Here is a 23,204-nt window from a genome sequence, read left to right as displayed (position 1 = left end):
GCATGAGTTGGCTGCATGGTGGCTGGGGTGACTCTGCAGACAGAGCCGTGTGTTGCTAACGGGGCCAGCAGCATCCCTAGCAAGGGATCGTAGGAGGAACAGAAACAGCAATAAGAGCTGCAGGGGCAAGTCACCCACGTGCTGCCATCTGCAACCCGATCGCAGCCCTGTGCCCCGCCGGTGAGTGCACAGCCCCTTCAAAACCTCTCCTGAACTGAACTGCAGATGTTTCTGGTTAGGGGAGAAGGAGATTGAGCGTTGCGGATTTTTTTTTGCTTTCCTCCTGAAGCGAGCAGCAGGCATGAAGCTGCACCCTCCTCGAGGGTGGTGGTGGTGGGAGCCAGCTGGGTGCTGCGTGAATCTGCCATAGCCTTTCATTTAACTTGGATTTTACAGCTTTCTCGTGGAGCCTGTTCTGTGATAATCTTGCAAAAACAAACTCCTGCAAGACTTCTGGGGAAATGAAGTGACATAATGCCCGACTCAACAGCGTTTTGGAGAATTACCCTTGGGTGCTCTTGCTGCCTTGGTTGGGCTATGCCAAGCTGTCCTGTCTTCTCCCATGCAAAGCGCTGGAGGAGGAGAACCGATGCAGTGTGGTTTTCTGCACACCTGCATCTCCATCTAGCTCGGAGCCTTGCCACTGCTGGGTTTTGGCAGTGTCTTCGCCTTGTGATGTCCCTGGTGCATCAGGTGCCCGCAGATGCTCGTGCAGGCTGTCTGCTTGGATGCCCGTTTTCTCAGTGCGGGTAGAAAGCTGCCGTTTCAGTGGCCTCCACCTCTCTGTTGGGTTTGGAGAAACCCAGAGCAGCTCACTGAGGGGAGATGGTGTGTAGGGCATGAGGCAGTAAACCTGGCTTCTGCAGGAGACCGGGCTGAAATGGGCCCTGCAGCTCGTCCCAGAGCTGGCTGGTGGGGCTTGTCCAAGCGAAGAGGTTTCAAAGAGTTCAGAGAGCTTGTCTCAAATCTGATACTGCTCTGAATCACTCCAATGGGAGCACAGACCCTGTGGGGTCCCTGCTTTTCCAAAAGCCCTCCTTGCAAAAAAAACCAAAAACCCGAAATCCAAACCAAAACAAACCTTGTAAACTCAGGAGAATTTCATTGCTGGAGAAACAAATTCAGTGAAGGTCTCTAATGCTGCTTTGTTTTAACCACAGCTTTAAGAATAATATTAAGCTTTTGCATTAAATGCAGGGGAAGAGTACTTGGGAGAGCTAGGAGGGCTTTACTCTGTCAAGCACTCTGGTTATTTTGGCAATCAGGATGAGTTAAATTAAAGTTGTTGAATGCAATATGTAGGAGGGTGACATCTTGAAATGTTTCTTAATTTTAAGTGTGTATTTTGAGCAAATGTTTGTATGCCGAGGCTTGGGCTGGGGGGATTGAAAGGCATATTGGATTATATGCTATTTGCTCTGTCTAAGCAGTGGCAGTTTATTGCTGCAGATACGTGTGATGCAACGCGCAAAGATTAGTTCTATCCTCTCTAAAGCATGATTATTTTGGGTCCTCTTTATACCTTAAATAGATATTCTTCTCATGTGATTTCCATCTTTTTGTGTCAACAGCCCAGGCTAAAGTTGAAATAAACATTGCATCAGCTTAATAGCACAGGCTCTGAAGAAATCTGCTCTCCATTTTGGGGATTGTTTGGAAGCCTTTTCATTTTACATTTTTCCAGTGTGCAATGCAAAGATCTTGTGAATCCTGAAGCCTGCTTGGCTCCACTGGACCTGCCTCGTGCAGATCAACGTAGGTGATCAACACTGATGATTACTGTCCCGAGCAGAGCAGCAGGGTGGTTCATTGTGCTTAGATATCCCCTTTGTAGTTCATGGTGAGGATCTGTGGCCTCTTTCAGGGACATTTAGAAGTGAGCAGCTGTTAAAATTTGTGGCTGTGCAATTTTTGACTCTCGTTGGCTGTATGAGTTTTCTCTCAAGCAGATTTCTCCTTCCAGTTGCAGTAGTGGAGAAGGATGCTGTAACGCTGCAAGCCGTCGCAGGCTGTCTGGGGTTTTGGCATGGCGTGGTAGGAGGAAGGTTGCCTGGTCACGGTCGTGTCCTCATCTGCTCCGCTCCCACAGCCAGTGCTGCCAGAGGGGAACAGGGACTTGGAGGAAGAGAGGACCTCAGGACAGCCCTGTGGAGCAAGACCCTCTGCCATCTCCTCCCCTTTCCCTGATCTTGTTTCCATTTTTTAATCATTTGCTCTTGTCAGGCTGCAGACCTGGTGCCAGGGCATTTAGCAGTTTCGAGTCAGTGTTCTCCAAATGGAGAAAGATGCATGGACAAACGTCGATAGAGATGTTTCTATCAAAGCAAACCTTAGCAAAATGAATGATTTGTTTGCTGTTAATGTAGGCTGGAGTTTGTGGGACAAGGTGGTATGACTGGGGAACATGGTGTGTCTGTGCTTGTGGCTTGGTTTGAATAGCTTAACACAGACTTAAATATTGGAAAGCTCTTGATTTTGAGACCTTTTGCACCTCTCTTACAGCATCATCATGACAACAGAGAAGAGTCTAGCGGCGGATGCTGACAATTCGGAGCAGCAGCAAGCCAAGGAGGAGGAAGGAGCTGCTGAAACACAAAAGCAAGAGGCTTCCCTAGAGGAAGGGGCTCAGCAGACGTCGGAGGGACAGCTTGCAGCGGGGCAGAAGCAGAAAGCCTCCAACGGCGATACGCCCACGCACGAGGAGCAGAGCAAGAAGGAGCGCCGTTCCTCTGAGGGCCGGGGTCTCTCCCGCCTGTTCTCATCCTTTCTCAGGAGGCCCAAGTCTCAGGTGTCCGAAGAGGACAAAGACACTGATGCTCCTAAAGAGGCGGGAGGTGACCAGAAAGACCCGGGATTAGGAGCCAGCTCTGATGAAGACATCCTGGTGAAAGCCCCAATTGCAGCTCCTGAGCCTGAGCTCAAAACCGATCCATCACTAGATCTCCATTCCTTAAGCAGTGCAGAAACACAGGTAAAACACCCAGCTCTGTGTGGTGTGCTCCCTTCTGTTCTTGAAAATGTGTCTTTTTAGCCCAAATAATAAAAACTTCATATCCTAGGATGGTAAGCTTGATCAGAAAAACTCATGAGGTGCTAAAAAGGCTTTTGTCAGCTCCCTGTGTTGCATTGCGTACTTCCCACTCTTGCATTCCTGTATCAGACTGTCCTGCAAAGTACCTGCTCCTGAAATTGTGCTCAGACTTCACAGCATAACTTAAAATGCCCCATGCTGACTCTTTACTCTGCTGAGGCCTGGAAGTCACGTCAGAACTAGGGTTCAAATTCATAATTCACGACAGAGTGGTTGCTCGTTGGGATGTCCTTGGTGTGTGCAGAATAAAGGCAGGTCAGCGGTGTGAGGTGGAGATTGCAAGAGGACGTGGCTTTGGAAAAGGGTTTCTTCAACTTCAGGGAGCGCAAGCGTGGCATTTTAGGACTTGATCATCTGTTCAGTCCGGGCTGGTGCTGAGCCTGCCAAATACAAATATTTTCTGCTTATGCATCATGTAGACAGGGATTTCTGCACAGCACGTGGGCTGAGCCCAGCTCCTGGTAGCCGTCTGATGTCTACTCTTCACAGCCAGGGTCATTTTTCATGCGAAATTTAAAGTCTTTAAAGCATGGTAGAAACTGAGGCAGAGACACCCACAGGGAGACTTTCACAAAGCCGCAGCTGGTTATTGATTTGGGGGTATTGGATGCCCTCTCTTACTCCTTGGGTAATTGCAGCCCTGCCGTTACAAGTGCGGCTGCCCGGAGTTAGAGAAAGGCAGGTGCCCCTTCTCCTGAGATGGGGATTTCTTACAACCCAACTAACCTGTGTGTATTGCTGGAGTCATAGCACATTCCTGGTAAAATCTGGATTACTTACCCTGCTGCCTTAAGTTTGAATGGGCTCCAGAGAGGTGTCACATATCTGCAAACTCTGACTTTTGGAGGAATACTTTGCAAGTTAGAGCATTGCCAACTGTAGGCAGTAATTGTAAATCCACCTCCTTAAAATTACAAAGTTGTAGAGAAGGTAGTATGTAACACCTTTTTCTTTCTTTTCCCAAATTTCTGAGCCTGTGAAAACCATGGGATGATCTCTGCTCGTGTTTTGTCCCTCTGAGGGCTGGGATTAGCAGAATGGGGAGGAGCTGGAAATTTTCATGCGATTTCAGCCCAGAAATTGTGTCTTGAAGAGGAAATGCATGATTTCTGTCTCTGTTTAACTTTGATTTGCTGCTTCTGAGTGCATGTGAGTGTGCAGCCACAGCCTTCCTTCACCATGGGCTGTTCATTTCAGGCGAAGCATTTGTGCTTCTTTTTTTTTTTTTTTTTTAGTTCTTATTTTAGATCAACGTCAGTGGCTTTTTGAACTGTGACACTCGGCAGATATTTCTGCTGTGAAAGCATTTGTGAGGTGCTGCCTGTTTGATAAATGCTGACCGACGGGCATTACGAGCTTTGACTGATTCCCTGCCCTGATTGTCCCGGCCCTGCTGGAACAGAAGTCAGCAGCTTGTGGACATTATTTAGTTTTTAAATACCTCCATGCAGTTGTGCCTGGATGTGATTTCATGAGATGCGATAGGCTGAAAAGACAGGGTTTTGCTTTTCCTCTGCCGCGGCTGTGTGCTCCTGCTGCATCGAGCCACTTCCAGCACTTGTCAGAGCCTCCTGTGAACTCATTTAACCTCCTGAAATGGCAGTGGGGAAAAAAAAAAACAACCCAGCTTCCTTCCTCCTCCTGTTCCCAAACTGCATCTCTTTCTGCTATTTTAGTGAATTAAACTGGCTCGCAAAGTGCTTCAGTAGGCAAAGAGAGAGTGGTATGACGGCTGCCTTCCCTTTTTGGTGGCAGAGAGCTGCTCAGTCAGCTCAGGCGGCCGTGAAATCTCAGCACTGACCCCCCCCGGTTTAATGCCACTGCTGCCATACTGAGGGCCGGTGCGCCTGAGCAAAGCCCATCACCCAGGGCGGCAGTGGGAGCGCGGGGGCCCGTGCAGTGGGTGCGCTGGGTGTCTTGCCTAGGAGGGGAGAAACTTACTAGTCCAAAAGGTGCTCTTGTTAAGACCATGAAGATTTGCATGATGTAATCTGCCCTGATTTCCTCTAATCAAGCCTTTTTTCTTTTTTATTACATCCTTTATTAAATGAATACTTGAGAATGACTTGAAGGGCTTTAAAAATTAATATCATTACCTTGCTCACCCAAGCTGCTGCTCCAGGTCCCAGGTTACACATTTAAGTCAGATAACTAATTCTGGGGTGAGATCCCAGCCCCATAGTGCACCTATGCAATGCTTGTTTCATGTGATGATTTTTTTGCTTGACGCGTCTAAATTGCAACTTGGGTGATGTGGGGGTTTCAGCCTGCACAGGAGGAGAGGAGGGACGACCAGGAGCCGGACAGCAGAGACCTTGGGGGCAAGGAAGGAGGGGAAGCAAAGGAAGAGTGCGCCAAACCAGAGCCAAAACAAGAGACTCCGGAGACCAAAGCAGACAAGGATTTGAAAGCTGCCCAGAAAGCGGTAAAAAGACACAGAAACATGTACTGCAAAGTCGTCTTGCTGGATGATGCCATTTTTGAGTGCGCTGTGGATGTAAGTACTTTTGGGGTTTGTTTCTGCTTCACCTCTTTTCCGTCTCCCTTCTCCTCCCCTTGAAAAATCACTGCAAACACGATTTAATAGGAGCCTAATTTGCTGCCAGTGAATTACATGACAGGCTTTACTGCAAAACAATCTTGCTGTAAGCTATAACAACTTATTTAGTGTGTTGTAAAAATCTCTGGGTGCCTAGGAATCTTTTTTTTTTATTGTTCTACAATTTCCAGGGTGCCTTGCTTTGTAAAGGTGGGGGGAAGTTTAAAAAAAAAAAAAAGTTACCTTAGCTGCTCTTCATCTTCTCTCTCATTTGTATCCCAGACTAGAGTTTAGGTTTTTGTGTTAGGTTGGGATTGTCTAAATATCTTTTGTTCCTTTCTTTTGAATAAAATGGGTTGTCAAATTGATTTGTGCTTTTCTATTCACCCAAGGTACCTTCACCTATCAGGCTGCTGGCTAACGTAACTCCTGGAGCTTGGATGTAAAGAAAACCATGCTGTGTTTAGCCTGCAGTTGAATATATTTGCAGTAAACAATTTAAAATTATTATGTTGACTTACAGCACTGCAAACCCCTTCATCTGAGAGCTTTTCTTCTGCTTTATTTTGTGCATTCTCTCACAGGGCTGTCTTGCTGTCAGGGCAATAAAAAGCTAACAGAAATCCCCATTTCAGTATTGAAGTACTTGTCCGGAATATTAATAATCCGGTACTTACCATTCGAGCATACTTCCATCAGCTTGTTTTTCCCCAGTCCCGCCGGCTAAATGGGCCAGGAGAGGGTATCTGGGCACAGGGCTCCTTGTGAAAGCAGTTACCTTGGGTGATCCTGGGCAAGTAGGTCAGCGCCGGCCGTTTGTGTAACGGCGTCACTGCTGTTATTGCCTGGGATCAGCTCGGGGCATCACCGCCCCGATCGCCTTCCCCTTTGCTGGGGATTTTGTGTGCAGCCTCTGAAAGGAGACTGTTCCCCGAAATGCTGGTGCCAGCTTGCCGTGGCTTTGTGCGTGAGTTTGCTGCAGCAATGCCTTCAAATACTGGCAGGCTGCACGAACACTGTTGGTGGGAGAGCTGGTGGTGGTGTGGTTGGTCCTGACTTGAGCAGGATGTTAGAAGTCTCTTTCTGTAGGTCAGAAAGAGCCTGGGTCGTGGTGGGCACTGTGGAGAGGATCAGGAGGGGCTGCTGTGTCGATGAGACCCTCTTGACTTGACAAGTACCCTTGGCTTTAATGCCAGTATAATCCTACTCTAGCAATAAAGACTTAATTGAGAAGGAATTGCAAAGGTGTAGGCAAAGACCAGCACAAATGCCTTTATCCAAGAAGAATAAGTGCTTTCAGGTATCCTTTCCAATTGACGGCCATGGAAGGTTTTTAATTCCTATATGTCTTTAAGTGCCAATTCCTTAAGAAATATCTAGGCTAACACATACACTGTGTTACCTATAGAGTCACAATGTATGCACTAAGGACCTTACAGCTGAAGGACTGGAATAAAACAAGGCTATGGTCTTGGATCAGTTACCATGCAAATATGACTAAAAGGAGAGATGCGGGCACAAGCGATGCATTAGTAAAGCTTATTTTGCATCACTGGAACTGCACTTTGTTTTTAGCAGAGCCTCCAATAGAATTAGCTGCTTCTGGTTACCATAGTTTTGCGCCTCAGGGATGTTTTCCTTCATGCTTTTGGACTAAAAGGGTATTTGTTCCTAGGGCCAGTTCACTTCTGCAGGATTTGGGAAAGGGAAAAAAAAGGAGATAGGAATGCTCAAAGTGTATTTCTTGAGGCAAGAAGTTGTGTGCTAAGCAGCTTTCGGTGCATAAGGCAAAACTGGAGAAGCTGGGTTTCATCAGCAGATCAGGTTGATCAAAAGGCTGTGGAAATGATGGTCTTTGGTTCTAAGCCACCGTTTCTTTTGTGACCCAGCTAAGCCAGGTTGCCCCCAAAATGGAGGCTATAGCAGTGGGTTGTAGCAGCAGTTTCATACCCTGCGTTGATCATTTTTTGATCAGTGCCTGATTGTCTGACAGCCTGGAGCTGGGAGATATCAGTGCAGTAGATGTTCTTTGGGAGGGAAAAAACCATACAAATCCTTGGTGTTTATGGAGTTGTGTTGATAAGCTCAGCTTTGGGGGGCGGCTTCAGACGTGGAGCTGGTGGTAGCAGAGAGGCCTGCTGCAGTTCCCGTTGCCTCTCCAGTTTGAATTTTTATGCTTGGTGCTCTTTCCTATAAGGGATGCTTGCTCAGAAACGGCCAGGAGATCTAATTTTGAGCTACTCAGGACTTTTTTCCATTCTTGGCAGTGTACAGTGTGGTTTGATTACCTTCCATTTCTCCCCTCTCCTGTGAGCGAGGGCAGGCAAAAAACAGCCCGTCCTACAGAATTTCTTTTGTCTATTTGCAGAAACACGCCAAGGGGCAGGATCTGCTTAAAAAAGTCTGTGACCACCTCAATCTCCTGGAAGAAGACTACTTTGGTTTGGCCATATGGGACACGCCGACCTCCAGGGTAAGCAGCTGCTGTTGCGTGGTGTTCTGCACCCAGGTGGGTTCAGCTCTTTCGAAGGATCATCTCCACTGGGGAGGAGGTGGTGCGTAAGCTCTTCTTAAAACTCCTTTTGGTCCAAAAAAGGACTAAGAGGGTCATCACAGAGGCAGAAATTGTGAAAGAATGACTACAGGAGTGTGGATTTTAGTAAAAAAGCTACATGAACTTGTATCTTCACCTGGAGAAAATTCATTATATTAGTTTGCTGCAAATGGATGCATTAATTTGTAGAGCTATCGCTCAAGAAGTCAGGGAAAGATAAGGCTTTTCTCACTGTAGAAAAGCAGCAGGTGTTTTTACTGTGATTTTAAGAATAGGTTAACTACTTTTAGGCTATGGAAGATGAGCCTGAATGTTGACACACTGCAGGGGAACTTCGCAGTCCTGGAGCCTGTGTTCACCAAAGGTGTAAGGCTGAGCAGTCAGCAGGAGTAAAAGCTGGCTGCCCTGGCACCGGTGTCATTTTTTGTAAGGTTTGGTCGGAGCCGTCCAGAGCAGTTTTGAGTTGAGGCTTTGCCCTGCGAAAGAACACGCGTGACTCTTCATACCAAAACTCTTACTCATATGTTTTCAGTTTAAGGTCTTTGTTTGGTTAGACTCAAGCAGTGTCTTATCTTTTAAACCCTTGGTTATGCTTTAACTCAAGCAATTACTCAAGCTCTGCTTCATGAGGCTAGCCAAAAGTGTGCTGAATTGAAATCGAGGGCTGACTTTTATGTCCTTTAGACCAGTTATGTTGGTCCACATTCTGACTATTCCTGTGCTTCACCTGCAGCAGTCATTTATGGGCCAGGTTACTATGGCTGACAGACATTTGTCATTAAATACTTAATAATTACAAGGGTGAATTTTTAATACACAGGCAAAATAACACCCCATCGCTACTTGAGGCAGGCAGAGCTCTTGTCTTGGGTTTGTTGTACTGTCTCTGGTGTCTTGCTGTTTTCTTGTATGTGAAGTTTGCTTCCATGCATATAGCCTGGATTTTTTTACTCTAGGAGTTTGTCGTGCTTGCAGAGGGAGGGGTAGGTGTACTTTTAGATCCAATTAAGAGCAAAAAGAGTTTAGCTGGAGCAGCTCAACTTCTCACACTTGTGCTGTGGGTAGCTCACCGCTGCATCTCCTGGACCCCTGGGACTTGCTCTTCTCACGTCCACGCGTGCTGGCATTGATTCTTCCAAAAGCAAAAGCATGCACCTCCTTGCCCCGCAGCTGATGAACACTAAGGGGCTGTGCAGCTCTTTAACCGTAGGGACTGAAAACAGATAGTTTTGTCAGATTTGTGTCCCAGAGCCGGGAGGTGAGGATGGTAAAGCTGCTGTGCATGGGTTTAGCGCCAGTGCATGGGTTTAGCTCCAATGCCGAGTAAGGTGCTCAGTGGAAGTCTGGTTTGCTCTGATGGGGGAAAGCACCATTTTTGGGTTTTCTTGGGAACCTTTCCAGTTCTGTTTCATTGAGCTTCGAAATCTGAAGCTCCATCTCTCTCCTGCTGTGACTTCAAACAAGACCCGACACTGAGTTACTGATTCACAGGTAGAAATGACCTTAATTAACCAACAGATGAGCTTCTGCACCTCACCCGCAGCTGTGTGGAGCAGACGGAGATGCACATGAGTATTCCTGGACAGGCAAGGGTTGTATGCAGCATTTTCCACCTTGATATTTAGGGAATAAACGTTCCTGGGGATGGGCATTTTCCCACATGGGAATAGCAAAGGGTGTCAGTGGGAATATGCGATTGTGACAGCGGATAGAGCAGCTGGTCAGCACCGAAGGAGCTTGATGCTCATGCTGCTCTGAAAGGGAGGATTGTTTCCCACTCATTCATGACACAGTGTGGATAAAAGTGCCGTTAATTGCTGTACCCGTCATTGTCTGCTGGATCAGGCAGGGTGAGTGCCGAGGATGCATGACTGCACCCCGGGCTTGGCTGCCTGAAACCCAGCCGCTATCACTCCAGTAACGAGCAGTCGTGGCACCAGCGTGGACGTAGAGATGCTCTGCTTAAAATGGTGGCCCTAAAAAGACAGCAAGCAGCATGTCTACCTTACAAATGGATTTCGTGTCCCCAGTTTTATAGGTTAGAGGGACAAGCATGTAAAAAAATAAGATTAAATGTAAGTATCGCTGTCTTCCTGCCATGAAGTTACGTGTCCTTCTGGTCAAGACAGATTAGCTTGGGGGATTCAATGAGTTAATTCCTTCACCTCGGGAGACCTGGACATCCAAATCCTGCTCAGTGCTTGTGAAAATGAAGAAGGTGGTTTAATGTAGCCTCTCCAGGAGGGCTGTTAGCACCGCGCCATCCCCTTCAGCAGGGCAGACCCTGACCTCTGCAAAGGGAAAGGCTCAGACTTAACGTACCAGGAGTTGCTCAGACCGTGCTGGCAAAAGCAGGAGTTGTTTTTTGAGGCTTATGTTGCACCACCATCCCACAAAACCCCAAATTACAGAGGCGGGGAAAAAAAGGGTATATTTCTAAATTTGTAGCTGAGATAATTACTAGAAACTTGAGTCATATTTAAAAGAGACGGAGTTTATGTCACACTCCTGTAAAAGATTCCAGCCTTCCCCAGCAATTGGATGTTTTCACTTGTATTTCGGTGATTAGGTTGTTAAAAACCATAGCTAATAATAGAAAGTCTTGGTGATCTTTGTTCTGAGTAGGGTAAGTAAGGAGACAGGGTGCCTAAAATGAATACAAACATTGTATTTGCCTATTTTTAAAGGTTCTGGAGGAAAAAAAAAGTGTTGCACAAGTGCCCTCATAGCTGGATGTGGCTGCGACCGTACCTGCTGCTATGTGCTTGCAGCCCTAATATGCTGCTTTTTTTTTTTCTCCTGTTCCTCATGCCTCCCCTCGAGTACCTGGTAGGTGAAGAGTTGGAAATGCACCCACTGAGACCACAGACTGGAGTAAAAGTTGTGGAAAAATGCACCGTCTCTCCAGTTTCCATGGCTGCGTTTGTGTCAAATGTTGTCTTTTTGCCGTATTTTTAGCAATTTGCAGTTTTCTGTGGTGTTTCTGGAACGTCTGTTAAACTGTGAATGTTTTTATCCTCTTACAGACGTGGCTGGATCCTGCCAAAGAAATAAAAAAACAAGTTCACGGTAAGTAGATCGAATTTATCATGTGGGTGTGTGTGGTTTCTCCCCCCTTCCCTAAATAAGCGTGGCTTTGGCGGGCCATCCGGGGGGCCCAAGGATGGGTGAGAGTTCAAGTGAGGGTGTCTGGCAGGGATCAGCAAAAGTTCAAGCAGTCCGTGCATCCTTTCTCTTCTTCTTAAGTACTTAGTGATGCTCTAGATTTAGGAAAAAATGTCATTTCCTTGGGAAAACATAGCTTGGGGTGTGTTTGCCTTATGCAAACCCACACTGTCCTTTCTACCATGCGATGCTGAAATGGGAGAGCTGCTCCCTGTTGGAGGATGGGAAAATAGGTGTCAGTGGGAACCATTTAAATCTCAAAGGAGACTGGGAGAGCCCGAGCAAAGTTGTATGCTGTAGCAAAGTTTTATGGACTCTGGGCCTGTTTCGGGGTCCAAATAGGGGTAATGGAATGATAAATGGCTCGAGTAGTATCAGGGCAAATACCAGATGCTCTCCGAAGTTGTATTTTCAGGTCTGCTAGCACTGAATTAGTTCAAGATGAGGGCAGTGTCAAAGTTAAATAAATTTTAGAGGCTTTTGTTTTCTCTGAGGAGCAAGTCTGACTGCTTCGAAAGTAAAATACTGTTTTATGGAAGTAAAATATTGTTTTACGTATGCTTTTGGTGGAGGGCGTGTCATTAAGTACAGATTAATGTACAGATTAAGGGGGAAATGCTGCAGGGCTATGGAGTAGGAGAAGCTCCTGCTCTTATCAACTTCTCTTTGAATCAATAGCAGGATATGTGTAAAGGGCATGAGCTGCTCCGGCCGTGCCGTGCAGGTAAAATTCAGCTCGTAAGTGTAATGACCAGCCTGCTTTGGAATCTGACCCCCTGAGATGGGTTAAATGGCAAATTATTTGAGTTTACTTGAATATATGTTGAATGTACATATGAGTATGTGTACATCAATGTATGTTGAATGTACATATGAGTATGTGTACATCAATGTATGTTGGTTTAGGTAACCTCTGCTACCTAAAATGTTGTCTTGGAATAATTTATTTTGAACTGTGTGTAACGAAAACAACATGCCTCGTGTTTAATCCCAGTTACGGCGTTGCATAAGAAGTAAATCCATGAATGCTACGTCCCCCCTCTTCCCTGTTTGAGATTGCGATAAATCTCTGAGCAAGTTAAGCGCAGGGGTATCTTCTCTTTCTGAAATAAATACTATTTTGAACTAGTGTTAAAAGGCACAGCAGGGGGGAAATTGTAACTATGAAAATTACTTTGAGCGCTTAATGGGTCGGTCAGGGCTATTTTCTGCAGGTAAACGTGATTATTTTCGAGAAAAAGAGAGAGTAACCCCTTCAGCTGTGTCACCTAGACTGTCCATACCACATATAATGCCAATTCTAGGTGTGATTATGTGGATTCTCGCTCCCATTAATGCCTGTAACGGTGCTGTACAAGGTTTGCAACAAGCTGTATTAAAGCGTTTAGGTCTGGACTTGTAAAGCCCTTCCTGTCTCGGTGCTTGCTTGGTTTCATCCAGAGATTGATGCTTGTATTGTGCTGAGTTTAAACTGTGGTCTGACCACCCGACCACAGTGCATTAGGCTGCTGAGTGAATTAGCACATCTGCTCTTTACGAGAAATTTGAAAATTGGGTCGAGTGATAAAACATACTAATTCATTAATTTATAGCACACGCCTGACCTCTCTTCATGAATCCTTCTTTTCAATCAATGAAAAAATATGTGAGTAATTTAGCCTCTTAGCAATGAATTTAATTTTTTCCACAAGTTGTGGTTTATTCATGTGTATTTGCCTGCCCTGCTTTGTTTTCTCCTGCTTGTGTCTTAGCTCCCGTAAATTGAATTGTATCTTATACCATCTGCTAAGCAGCAGCTAGCTGTGTGAGCGAACAGTATTAAAATCAGTATTACGATCTGCTGGCTGTATTTTGAAGATCAGATTGGATATTCCCAGCTTTTTTTGTAATGACTGACTATCACAAAGCTGTTCTGGTGTGTTTATTTTTCTCAACCTCTTCTTTGTAATTGCAGGAGGCCCCTGGGATTTTACCTTCAATGTCAAGTTTTATCCACCGGATCCTGCGCAGCTGACAGAGGACATAACCAGGTGAATTACCTGGGAATCTTGCCACCGGCCAGGGAGCTCGCTGAGCAGACCAGTGAATAGTGAATAGAAATTTTTAATATTTGGGTGTTTTTCCATCCTTCAGCAAGGAGATCAGATGTCTTAACGGTTTGGAGGGTTTTTTGTTTTGTTTGTTTTCAGTGGATGTGTGGGATGCTTCCGCTCTCCACTTAAGTCCACATGTGTAAAGCGGCTTCATTTATAATCCTGGCATGTGTGTGTTTGTATAGAAAAGTAAGTTTTTATTTAAAAACAAGATTTTCTGATCATAAGTGTCCTCTGCTCCCTTTGCAGAGTGGAGGTGACCTTAATTCCGCCTGTCCTCCGCGCTGTTTACCATGGGAATATTACCCCATAAGTAAAAATACAGGTAGAAATTAGAAACAAGCATCATGTTGCATTCATCAGTGGCATAAAAAAAGAGATTCTGTTTGATCCTCAAGTTTCTTAAGTTTCTCTGTGCTCTCTGTAAATAGTATTTTGCTTCCCACCCCGCCGCCAGGTATTACTTGTGTCTTCAGCTTAGACAAGACATCATTACGGGGCGGCTGCCCTGTTCCTTTGCGACTTTGGCTCTGCTGGGTTCGTACACGGTCCAGTCCGAGTTGGGAGACTACGATCCTGATCTACACAGCCCGGATTACATCAGTGAATTTAAATTGGCCCCAAACCAGACAAAAGAGCTCGAAGAGAAGGTTGTGGAGCTTCATAAAACATACAGGTAAGGTGCGGCGGCTGGAGGACTTGTTCGTGCACAGCAACCTGAGATAATGGGAATAATGGGGCTTTCTGGTATTTTCCCCACCTCTGTTGTATGCTTTTGGTTTCCTGCTGCACCGATTTTTTTTTTTTTTTTTTTTTTTTATGTTGGCAACAGAAGCTTTAGCAGTAAGGTGTGAATTTTGTGCTACTGAGAACATCAGCTTTTTAAAAAAGATCTAATACTTTATAACAAAATCTTTCTAGAAGCTGGAATTCTTTTTTCCTGCATGAAGAAGAAACTGTGTTTTTAGAAAGCAGATGCAAAGTCTTGCAATTGTTTGTTAACAGGTGCTTATGTAACAGTAAACAGGTAACATGTATAACATATATGTGTACATATGTGTATATGTACACATATATACATATATATGTATAACATATATAAACATTAACAGGTGTTTATGTAACAGTATAGTTGTGAAAGTGGGTTTTATTTCATGTGAAAATACAAAGTTTGCTTGTTTTAACTTTGCCCTTTGTCTTTTTTTTTTTATATTTGCTTTGGGATTTATGTAATTTTTGGATTGCAGTCTGGTTGGAGCAGATCTCGTCTCTTTGTGTATACGCTGTAGCCTACAGCATGTTTGGGGTTTTCTGCTGCCACATTTAATGAGTAACACTTTCTAATGTGGAAGTATTCCAGGCGATGCAGGAGGTATAAACCTGCAGTTAGGCTGTCCTCCTCGTGTTTCCCAGCACGGCCATGACCTGGGCAGATGTGTCGTGTTCAGGTAGGGTTGAAGGACTCCTGGGAGTCCCCTGGTACCAGATTAAAGGGTGACAGTAACCGAACCTCTTCCTCATCTTATTTTGAGCTTATTTTCATAGATGCTCGTGAGTGCTTGGATTGCAGAAGCTGTGCGGAGCTGTGTGCTTGCCAGCGCAGAGGGCTGGCGTGGAGAGCGGCCAGCTGGCAGCTTCTGCACCCTCCCAGAGATACATTTGGGTTTTAGGGGGAAAAAAAAAAAGCCCATAAAACCACTTGGTGATACTGAGGCCTTCAACCGGCAGCCCCTTGACCTGTGAAAAGCTGCTGGCTGATGCACTAATAACGAGAACAGAGCAAAGACGAGACCTTCTCGCAGGCAGACAGGAACTAATAACCTGAGTGCAGTAGGGAAGGGTGGACATGTGCCCCCGGCTGTGACCAAAGCTACAATTAACACCTCGCTCAACCCCGCAAATCAATACTTTAAATTGATTCCCCTCCATTTGCACTGAGAGGAGAGGAAATGAGGGAAAATAAGTACTGGGCCGCTGACAAGCTTCATGACTTGAAGTCAAAGGCCGTTAGCTGTGCTAGAAGTGGCAGATCACATTGCTGAATTATTCATGGCTTCATTAGAAGGATACTTCAAGGTATAGGATGTAGTTATATTTAATCTGCTCGTGCGTGCAGGAGGAAGCAACATGTACCCGTTAATTTCTGGTCCGTATTCTGTGAACGTTAAACTGTCAGAGGGTTTTCAGTGGGAAAACTCTGCTAAAGCATCCTCTGTCTCTTGCTGCTTTATTTGCAAAGCACAAGGCACGTGTCAGAGATGGCGACTGCTCCTGGGTCTTTCCTAGAGGATTGTCCTTACAGTTGTCTTTGTCTGCCCTGTCTCCCACCACTAAAACCTCTATTTACATCGCACATGAGATGTATGCGAGTGCTCGGTAAGGAAGACATCAAAGCAGGGAACAAAATGAAATCTATACAGCTGAATACTCTCCCAACAGAGCTGTTAGATGTACCTCCTACACCAGAAACTTATTAACAAGGGCACTTCAATAACGTTGATAATAGCCTCCATTATCAGGATGCTTCTGTTAAGCAAGGTTGTGTTGTGTTGCCCCTCCTGCAGACAGGGTACCATCTGTTCGCAGAAAACATCTCATTCATCTGGTCTGCCCCAGTAGGAATCGCTGCTGAGTGGTCTCAGCTGTCCTTGCGTTTGGTTTGGAGAACAATAGCTGGGTTTGGGGGGGGTCCGGAGGCAGGAGGTCTGGGAGGACAGTTCCTGTCACCCTCTGCCTTCAGCTGAATTGGTGTTTCTTCCACTGAATTGAGTTTTGGACCTTGTACCGCACTTCTTTGCCGGATAACTTGCTTTCTTGTCTGCGCAGAAATGAGGTGCATCTGTTTTATGAGGATGTCTCAAAGCACAAATTTGTGCATTCAGAGCAATTTAATAATTCATCATCTGGGCACAAATTTGTTTGTATTGAAAGCAAAAGAAAATCTAACGAGTAAATGATTTTATAAAGTCTGATCTGTCCCCTCCTAAAAGCAACAGTTAGGGGAATACCAAGCCCTTTCTCTCTTTCCCCAGATCCATGACTCCAGCCCAAGCAGACCTGGAATTTCTTGAGAATGCAAAAAAGCTGTCTATGTACGGAGTCGACCTTCACCAAGCCAAGGTGAGAATCAGCGTGTGTGCGCCCGCCTGTGGATTTTGTAATTTGATTATCCTTCCCTTGCAGGGGCAAGTTTACCTATTTCAGGAGGCTCCTTTTGAAAGATATAGGAAGTATGGAAACACAGACACGCAACAGAAATGCCTCAAGCATTCTTGCAAGAGAAGTGACTCTTCCTGATTGCTTATTATTTATATATTACAGGAAGCTTTACAAAGCTACTGGTGTAGACAGGTCTTTGCTCTGAGGAACTTAGAATATAAGGCTCTGACCCTGCAAGGCGAGCCACTCTGCTCAGGGAAATGCGGGATAGACTCTAGAGGAGCCCTTTGAGCAAACAGCATCGCAGGAGAGATCAGCAGAAGGGAGGAGGTTGTAAGGGGAAACATGAAGGAAAAGCAAGCCTGGCCCTGGCTGCATAGGGAGCTGGAAGCTGAAGTCTGGGTGGTGGGGAGATGAATTTGGGGGAAGACCAAAGGGGTCGTGCGGAAGGCAGACATTGACCTGAAACTTGTAACCCTGACACTGCTTAAATCCTCATCTGCTTTCCCAGGACTTGGAAGGAGTGGATATCACTCTGGGAGTCTGTTCCAGTGGCCTTCTTGTTTACAAAGATAAACTGAGAATCAACCGCTTCCCTTGGCCCAAAGTCCTGAAGATTTCCTACAAACGCAGCAGCTTCTTTATTAAGATTCGGCCAGGGGAGGTACGTTCTGACTTCTTTGTGCTCGTGTCGTCTTTAATTGCCTTCTGATTGTCACCAACGTGTATGCTTCACTAAAACAAAGTGCGGGGAGAGAGCAAGCTTTTCTCTGAATGAGGATTTTATACTCAATAGGGTTTCTGATCTTGGCTTGGTATTAAGTTCACGTAGCGCCCGCTGACCTTGCTGAAGTTATAAACCAGCGGGTGACAATTTAAACAACGTGTCATCCAGCACCACCTCCTGGCACCGCGTGGTATTCCCAGCATCCAGAGGAAACCGATGGGAAGTTCATAGTTGAAATTGGGAGAGGACTAACTCCTTTTTTGGAAACGGGGCAAGACAAAGGCTCTTTGTCTTGCTTTCATTTAAAAAAAAAAAAGAATTAAAAAAATACAGACACCACACCTTTTCACTTAGACTGCAGCAGGCAGGGGGTGGCCGCCCTGACGCTGCCTCTCGTGAACGGGGAGATCCCTGGAGCAGCCTGGTCGCTGGAAACACGGTGGGGAGAGAGACTACAATGGGGGTCTGCCTCTTTCCTCCTCTTCTTCCTCCTCCTGCTTCGACTGCCGTGACCCAGCCTTGCAGGGAGGTCAATTTTCGACCCCATCCCGCAGCTGGGCAGTGTGACAGGGGGGTAAATGAGTCTGAATGGCTGCAAAACCCACGGCATGCTCCTCTGCAAATCCTGGTGTGTCCTGAGAGATGCCCGGGCTTGTGGCCAAGCCCTGTCTTTTCTCGGACCCGAGCTCCTCCTGCACGTTGGGGAGTGAGTTCAGCTGCTCTTGGGCTACACCAGCAGTTTGTGCTGCAGCAGAACAGGTCGATGGGCGGGGACTGGACTCCTGCCACATTTATTTCTTGCTATACCTAAATAACTTATATTTTCCGCAGCAAGAACAGTATGAGAGTACAATTGGGTTCAAGCTACCAAGTTACCGGGCAGCGAAGAAGCTGTGGAAAGTATGTGTTGAACATCACACGTTTTTCAGGTGGGTTTTCTAAATGGTAGGCTCGCCTTGAATAACTAATGCTTTAGATTAGCTGCTGAAAATGAGCACTCCTTCAGTGTTCCTTAGGGTTTCACGAAAATTGGAGTGAAAAGGTTGCAGAGACATTGTTTATATTGCAATAAATTTCTAGGCAGCTTCCGCTTTACAAGATACATAAGACAGAGATCTTCTAGCTTATGTAGGTGTGGGGCTTATTGTTAGTGCGCGTTGTTTTGTTAATCAAGCGTATGCAGAGACTTCTTTAATTTGTATTTTAATTTCTCTTTACCTGCCGCTTCCTAGATCTGGAGGTACGATTTGTAAATTGTGCGTGTGGTTTTCAGGCTGACTTCCACCGAGGCCATCCCGAAGAGCAGGTTTCTGGCGCTGGGCTCCAAGTTCCGCTACAGCGGCCGGACGCAGGCGCAGACGAGGCAGGCGAGTGCCTTGATTGACCGACCGGCTCCACAGTTTGAGCGGACGGCAAGTAAGCGAGCCTCCAGGAGCCTTGATGGAGGTGAGTGTCTGGTGCCTCTTCCCTCTCCATGGCTGGATTCAGTAGGATGCTGAAATACTCCTTAAATACCACCTAAATTCCCTGCTTTTAAAAAACAAAAAGCATAACTTTTCACTTTAATACAAGACCTGGATATAAAATGCAACCTGATAGTAGTACTAGCAAGAACTGACTGACAAAAAGGATGTAGGTGGGTGCTGAAGTCTTATGCCAAAGTTGTAAAGATATTTCCTCATTCAGTCTCAACGCGTTTTCCTTTCAGCAAATCAGGAATTAAGCTATTCTAGGATTTGTTTTGTTTAACGTAGCTTCTTAAATTACATAGTTTTCCTTGAGGGGGAGATTTTTTGCCACAACTGTTTGAAATTTTTTCTGCATCTGTTAAAGCAATGCTAATGTTGAAGTTTGTGGCCTATCAGTTAGGTGGGCTCGTCCCTGACATTTTTAAAAGAGCCGGATAGCAGCGGGGTAGAGGAGGTGAGGCATGGAAGGGCGAGTGCCTAAGTTTGCTTCCCTTGATCTGGATCATGGGGTGCGTGTAAAATTAGGATCCAGGGAAAGAGGAGCATCCCTTTGCACCAAGGGCACCTGACGGAGCAGGAACAGCGTCGCTTTGAGCCCAGGGGTCATGCTGCAATTCAGGAGGGAGCAGGGCTGTCCCAGTGCCCCGTGGCCAGCAGCAACCAGGCTGCCCCTGCTCCTGGCTTGGGTGTACAGGGCTCAGCGACACCCTGAGCCTGGGCTTCATGCCTCAGAGCCGGGAGGGAAAGGGCTGCTTGGTTTGAGCTCCGTACCGCAGCAAAGCAAAATGCCAGCTTGCCTGCAGTCCGGGCGTGCGACCCAGGCACGATGCATGGAGGCAAGGGGACCAGCGCTGTTGATTGCCCCTTGGCCATGCCCTGTAGACCGTTACGACCCCAGATGAGCAGCGAAATCCCCGCTGCAATTCCGCACCCGAACGTCAGAGCTTGGAAAAGAGCAGCCTGTGAATGTAACGCTTCTATCCCCGTTGAAGTCTGCAGCCTTTTTCCATCTGCTGTGTGGGCAGTCGTTAACATGTGCCCCATTTCTTCAGCTAAACGTGCGACTCAAAAAGTTGAGTTCAGAGCCGTAGAGGAAGAGAAGCAGGAGGAGGTGGTGGTGGTTGAGGTTCCCGAACCAAAAGCCACGGATCAGATCCGAGAGAAGCCAGGTATAGCTGTGGTGGTGGCTACAACTCTCTGCAGCGCCTTTCCTATCCTTTTCATGCTTGTTCCTGACAACTCAAAGTTTCACCAAATCTGGTGGCTTTCTTTTTTCGTTTCTTTGCAAGAAGAGTTTCGCAGTCAGAGGACAGACAGCCCGGCAGAGCCCCGGCTCTGGGAGACTCGTTAAAATTTCCGCCTTGCACCTCGTTAGACTAATTCTTGCGGGGAGGTGGGGAAAAGTTTAGGATGTGCTGGCACTTGAGAACTGCCTCCTTATTAAATTTGGGTGTTTTTATAAATGTGGATTAGAAAACTTTAAAGTTCGATCTTGAAACTTCTTGTAAAGCTTCTGAAATTCTTCATCCCGGGACCTGCTTGCCATTTTTTAAGCCTGTTCTGGGTTTTTTTCGGGGTTTGAGAAATGCCACCCATTTTGCTACATGGAGCTTCTGTTTCTCTTAAGATAGGTACTATTAATAAATATTAATGCCCTTAAGAGGTGTGTAGGTACAACAGCACATTTGAATACTAATAAGCATATCACAGCAGCAGTGTTGTCAAATATTTGCACTTAAATAGCGAATGCCTGTGGTGCATTAGGGCCAGAGATAATTCATATGCAAATGCATTGTGTACTGCTCCACTTCCCTTCTTCCACCCTGAATTTTTTTACAGCGTGCTTTTGACATCACACTTTTTCTAGTATGAAATCTAGATCAAGGTTTCATAAAGTAGTGTGGCAGACTGTCTCCCCACCACTGTCTTGCCTTGAATTCTCGCTAGTCAGCACCGCGTGGCAGGGAAAGCCTGATGCTGTAAAAACCGAAGGTGGAGAATTTAAGACACCGGGGTAGATGGCTGTATGTTCTTAATTTTTAGATTTGAAGTTGATCACTCAATTACATTTAATTAAAGCTGCTAGTTTTTATGTAGGTTTTTATCTAGAGGAGCCTGGGTGTTTTCTTCCTGGATTTTACCAGCCAGCACCTGCATCTCCCCAGACTTTGCAGGCAGAGCCTGTCCTAGTACTGCACTCGAGAGCCATTTGCGTGTCCCCACGTATCCCTGCCTGGGCAAGAAGCCTGCAAAGCTTACTTGTGTTGTTCTTTTCCCCTCGCATCCAGTACACTGTTGGGCCTGGCAGCACTAGAAAGACTGATGAGCAATTCAGTGGTGAAAAATTACTATTAAGCTGCCTGGTTTAAAAACCTCCTTGCTGTTCTCAGCCGCTGCCTTGGAGAGGGATCTCCTCTCGCTCTTTTCTCTGCTGCGGCGACTGTTGTGTGTCCGCGCGGTTCTCCAACCGCTCTATTAACGCATGCAAACCTCTTTCTAGCCAAACACGCTCTTGAAACTTTTGAAATGAAACCCATTGCAGAGGAAGAAGAGGAGGAGGAGAAGGTAGAGGTGGTTAAGGTTCCCGTTGCCAAGCCAAAGTTACCGGAGCCATTGCAGACGCGGTCAGGTACAGCCGCAACGGCGTTTGCCATCGGTGCGGCTCCTGCGGCCGCCCGTGCTGTGACCTGCTGGGTTGAAGTGATGCAGTGCTGTAGGACAGAGGTTGCATTGTTTGCGGTGGTGTTCATTGCTGTTAAAATCACACCTGGCTTTGCAAGTGTGCTGTCATACGTGAGCGCTGCTTTATCGGGGTGTGCCTCTGGGTGAGATGAAGAGGTGTCATGCCGTGGCTTGGCTTTGTGCCTGCGTGTTGAAACGAGCGTGCAGTGGCCTCTTAACACTCCTCTGTTGCTGTCCCTTCTTGGAAGGTTCATTCCCCTGAGCTGTAGGAACGTGTGGTGCCTGAAAATCAGGTTGTGTGCTCTGGGACTGCTGGAGGTCACCTATCCTCTGCTTTTTTTTCTTCGCTAGGGAGCCTACTTCTTCCCTAGTTGGGGTTTTTTTCCGAGCAGCTTCACTGCTGCAGCCAGATCCACCCTAATCATAATTAAAAGCAGAGGTGATTAGTCATTGCAGGAGGAGGATATTGAAGGCGTGGAGGGGGGTAACTGGGAACTTCACCTGTTTTCTTGAATATTATGAAAAATCCTAAAGCAGCCCCTACGCTTAGACTTGAGGATATTCCACGGGACGGGCTGCAGCAGAGCAGCCAGCAGCCAGTGTCAGACCCGAGCACATCCAGGGGTCTCCTGCTGCAGCTGCCCCTTCTTCTCATTCACCTCCAGCACTTTTTCCTCCTCTTGCACTTTTGTTCCCAGTAGGGACCGTTTTCTTGGCCAGGGTGGTGATGACTGATATTTTATATCTCATATTTTGGAGTAGTGCTTTTTACTGTGTTTAAATCGTCACGTGTCAAAATAGCCAAAGGTAGTTAATCAAGAAAATGTAACTAAAATAATGCAGTTCTGGACAGCATGGAACTCATCGTTGAATGGCAAAGGAAAAGCTTGGTATCTGTTGTTATTTTTCCTGCGTGTCTTGATGCTCTGAAGCACTGTGAGAGAAGCAGGAGAGGTGGCCATGCGGATTTACTGATGGCAGTATTTCCTTTGCTGCTTCATCTTCGAGGTGGCGTTTTAACACGTCCATAACTTTTTTAGCCAAACATGCCCTTGGCAATGTTGAGATAAGCCCAATTGAAGAGGAGGAGGAGGAGAAGGAAGAAAAAATGGTGGTGATGAGAGAACTAGAGCCGGTCCCGAAGGAGTCAGGTACCACCGCGACAGCTTTGCACACCCGGCATCCTCCTAATCCCGACTCTCCCTGCCATCTCACTGTCCCTCTGTACAACCTCTCCGGTGGCTGTAACCGCTTCCGTGGCATAAATACACCAGGACACGGCACCGGTTGTCCTTCCAAAAGGATAAGACAATGTCTGGCTCACAGAAATGAACTGCTGTGCTGAAGAGCAGGGGAGATAAAGGAGACGGCGGTGGTGGTGTGGGTTTTAGGGTGGATTTTCAGCAAGACGTGGTGTCTAGGAGTTTGTCTTAGAAGTATAATTTCAGTCTCTGAAAAATCAGGTTCTTTTTTGCCCCTCCATCTTGTATGGTTTTGGCCACATGGATACTTTATTCTGTACGTGTTTTATACACACAGATGAGATGCAGTTATCTTTTCAGTGAAACAAGAATTCTCACTAAGGAGTTACTTAAAATTACAATTTCTTTTTTAACACCAAATTTTCTAGTGTCTTTGACTAGATGGATGGACACTAGTAACCTAGTGTTGGCTGGGGTAGGTTACACAGTGTGACCCTTGCTGCATAAACTGTGACTTTAGGAA

At 46.3% G+C, this 23,204-nt stretch overlaps 1 protein-coding gene across 5 annotated transcripts in view; it reads left to right on the top strand.

Annotated features, from left to right (window-relative positions):
- EPB41 (erythrocyte membrane protein band 4.1) overlaps positions 1 to 23,204 on the top strand; it is a 90,441-nt gene that overhangs the window by 40,221 nt on the left and 27,016 nt on the right. For 2 of the 5 annotated variants that reach the window (XM_050909919.1, XM_050909920.1), the window contains exons 2-11: positions 2,503 to 2,971; positions 5,358 to 5,588; positions 7,999 to 8,103; positions 11,211 to 11,253; positions 13,304 to 13,379; positions 13,900 to 14,118; positions 16,475 to 16,562; positions 17,113 to 17,265; positions 18,160 to 18,257; positions 18,602 to 18,774. In XM_050909919.1, the coding sequence (XP_050765876.1) occupies positions 2,510 to 2,971; positions 5,358 to 5,588; positions 7,999 to 8,103; positions 11,211 to 11,253; positions 13,304 to 13,379; positions 13,900 to 14,118; positions 16,475 to 16,562; positions 17,113 to 17,265; positions 18,160 to 18,257; positions 18,602 to 18,774 (1,648 nt within the window). In that variant the 5' untranslated portion in view covers positions 2,503 to 2,509. Of the gene's footprint in view, positions 1 to 2,502; positions 2,972 to 5,357; positions 5,589 to 7,998; positions 8,104 to 11,210; positions 11,254 to 13,303; positions 13,380 to 13,899; positions 14,119 to 16,474; positions 16,563 to 17,112; positions 17,266 to 18,159; positions 18,258 to 18,601; positions 18,775 to 19,849; positions 19,967 to 21,297; positions 21,427 to 22,519; positions 22,631 to 23,204 lie in introns of all 5 variants that reach the window. The other 3 variants (XM_050909917.1, XM_050909916.1, XM_050909918.1) reach the window with 3 other exon arrangements.

This window comes from Gymnogyps californianus, chromosome 22, assembly GCF_018139145.2.
Source record: "Gymnogyps californianus isolate 813 chromosome 22, ASM1813914v2, whole genome shotgun sequence".
NCBI lineage: Eukaryota > Metazoa > Chordata > Aves > Accipitriformes > Cathartidae > Gymnogyps > Gymnogyps californianus.
Note: the sequence above shows the minus strand (reverse complement) of the source record. Positions and strands in the feature narration are given on the sequence as shown.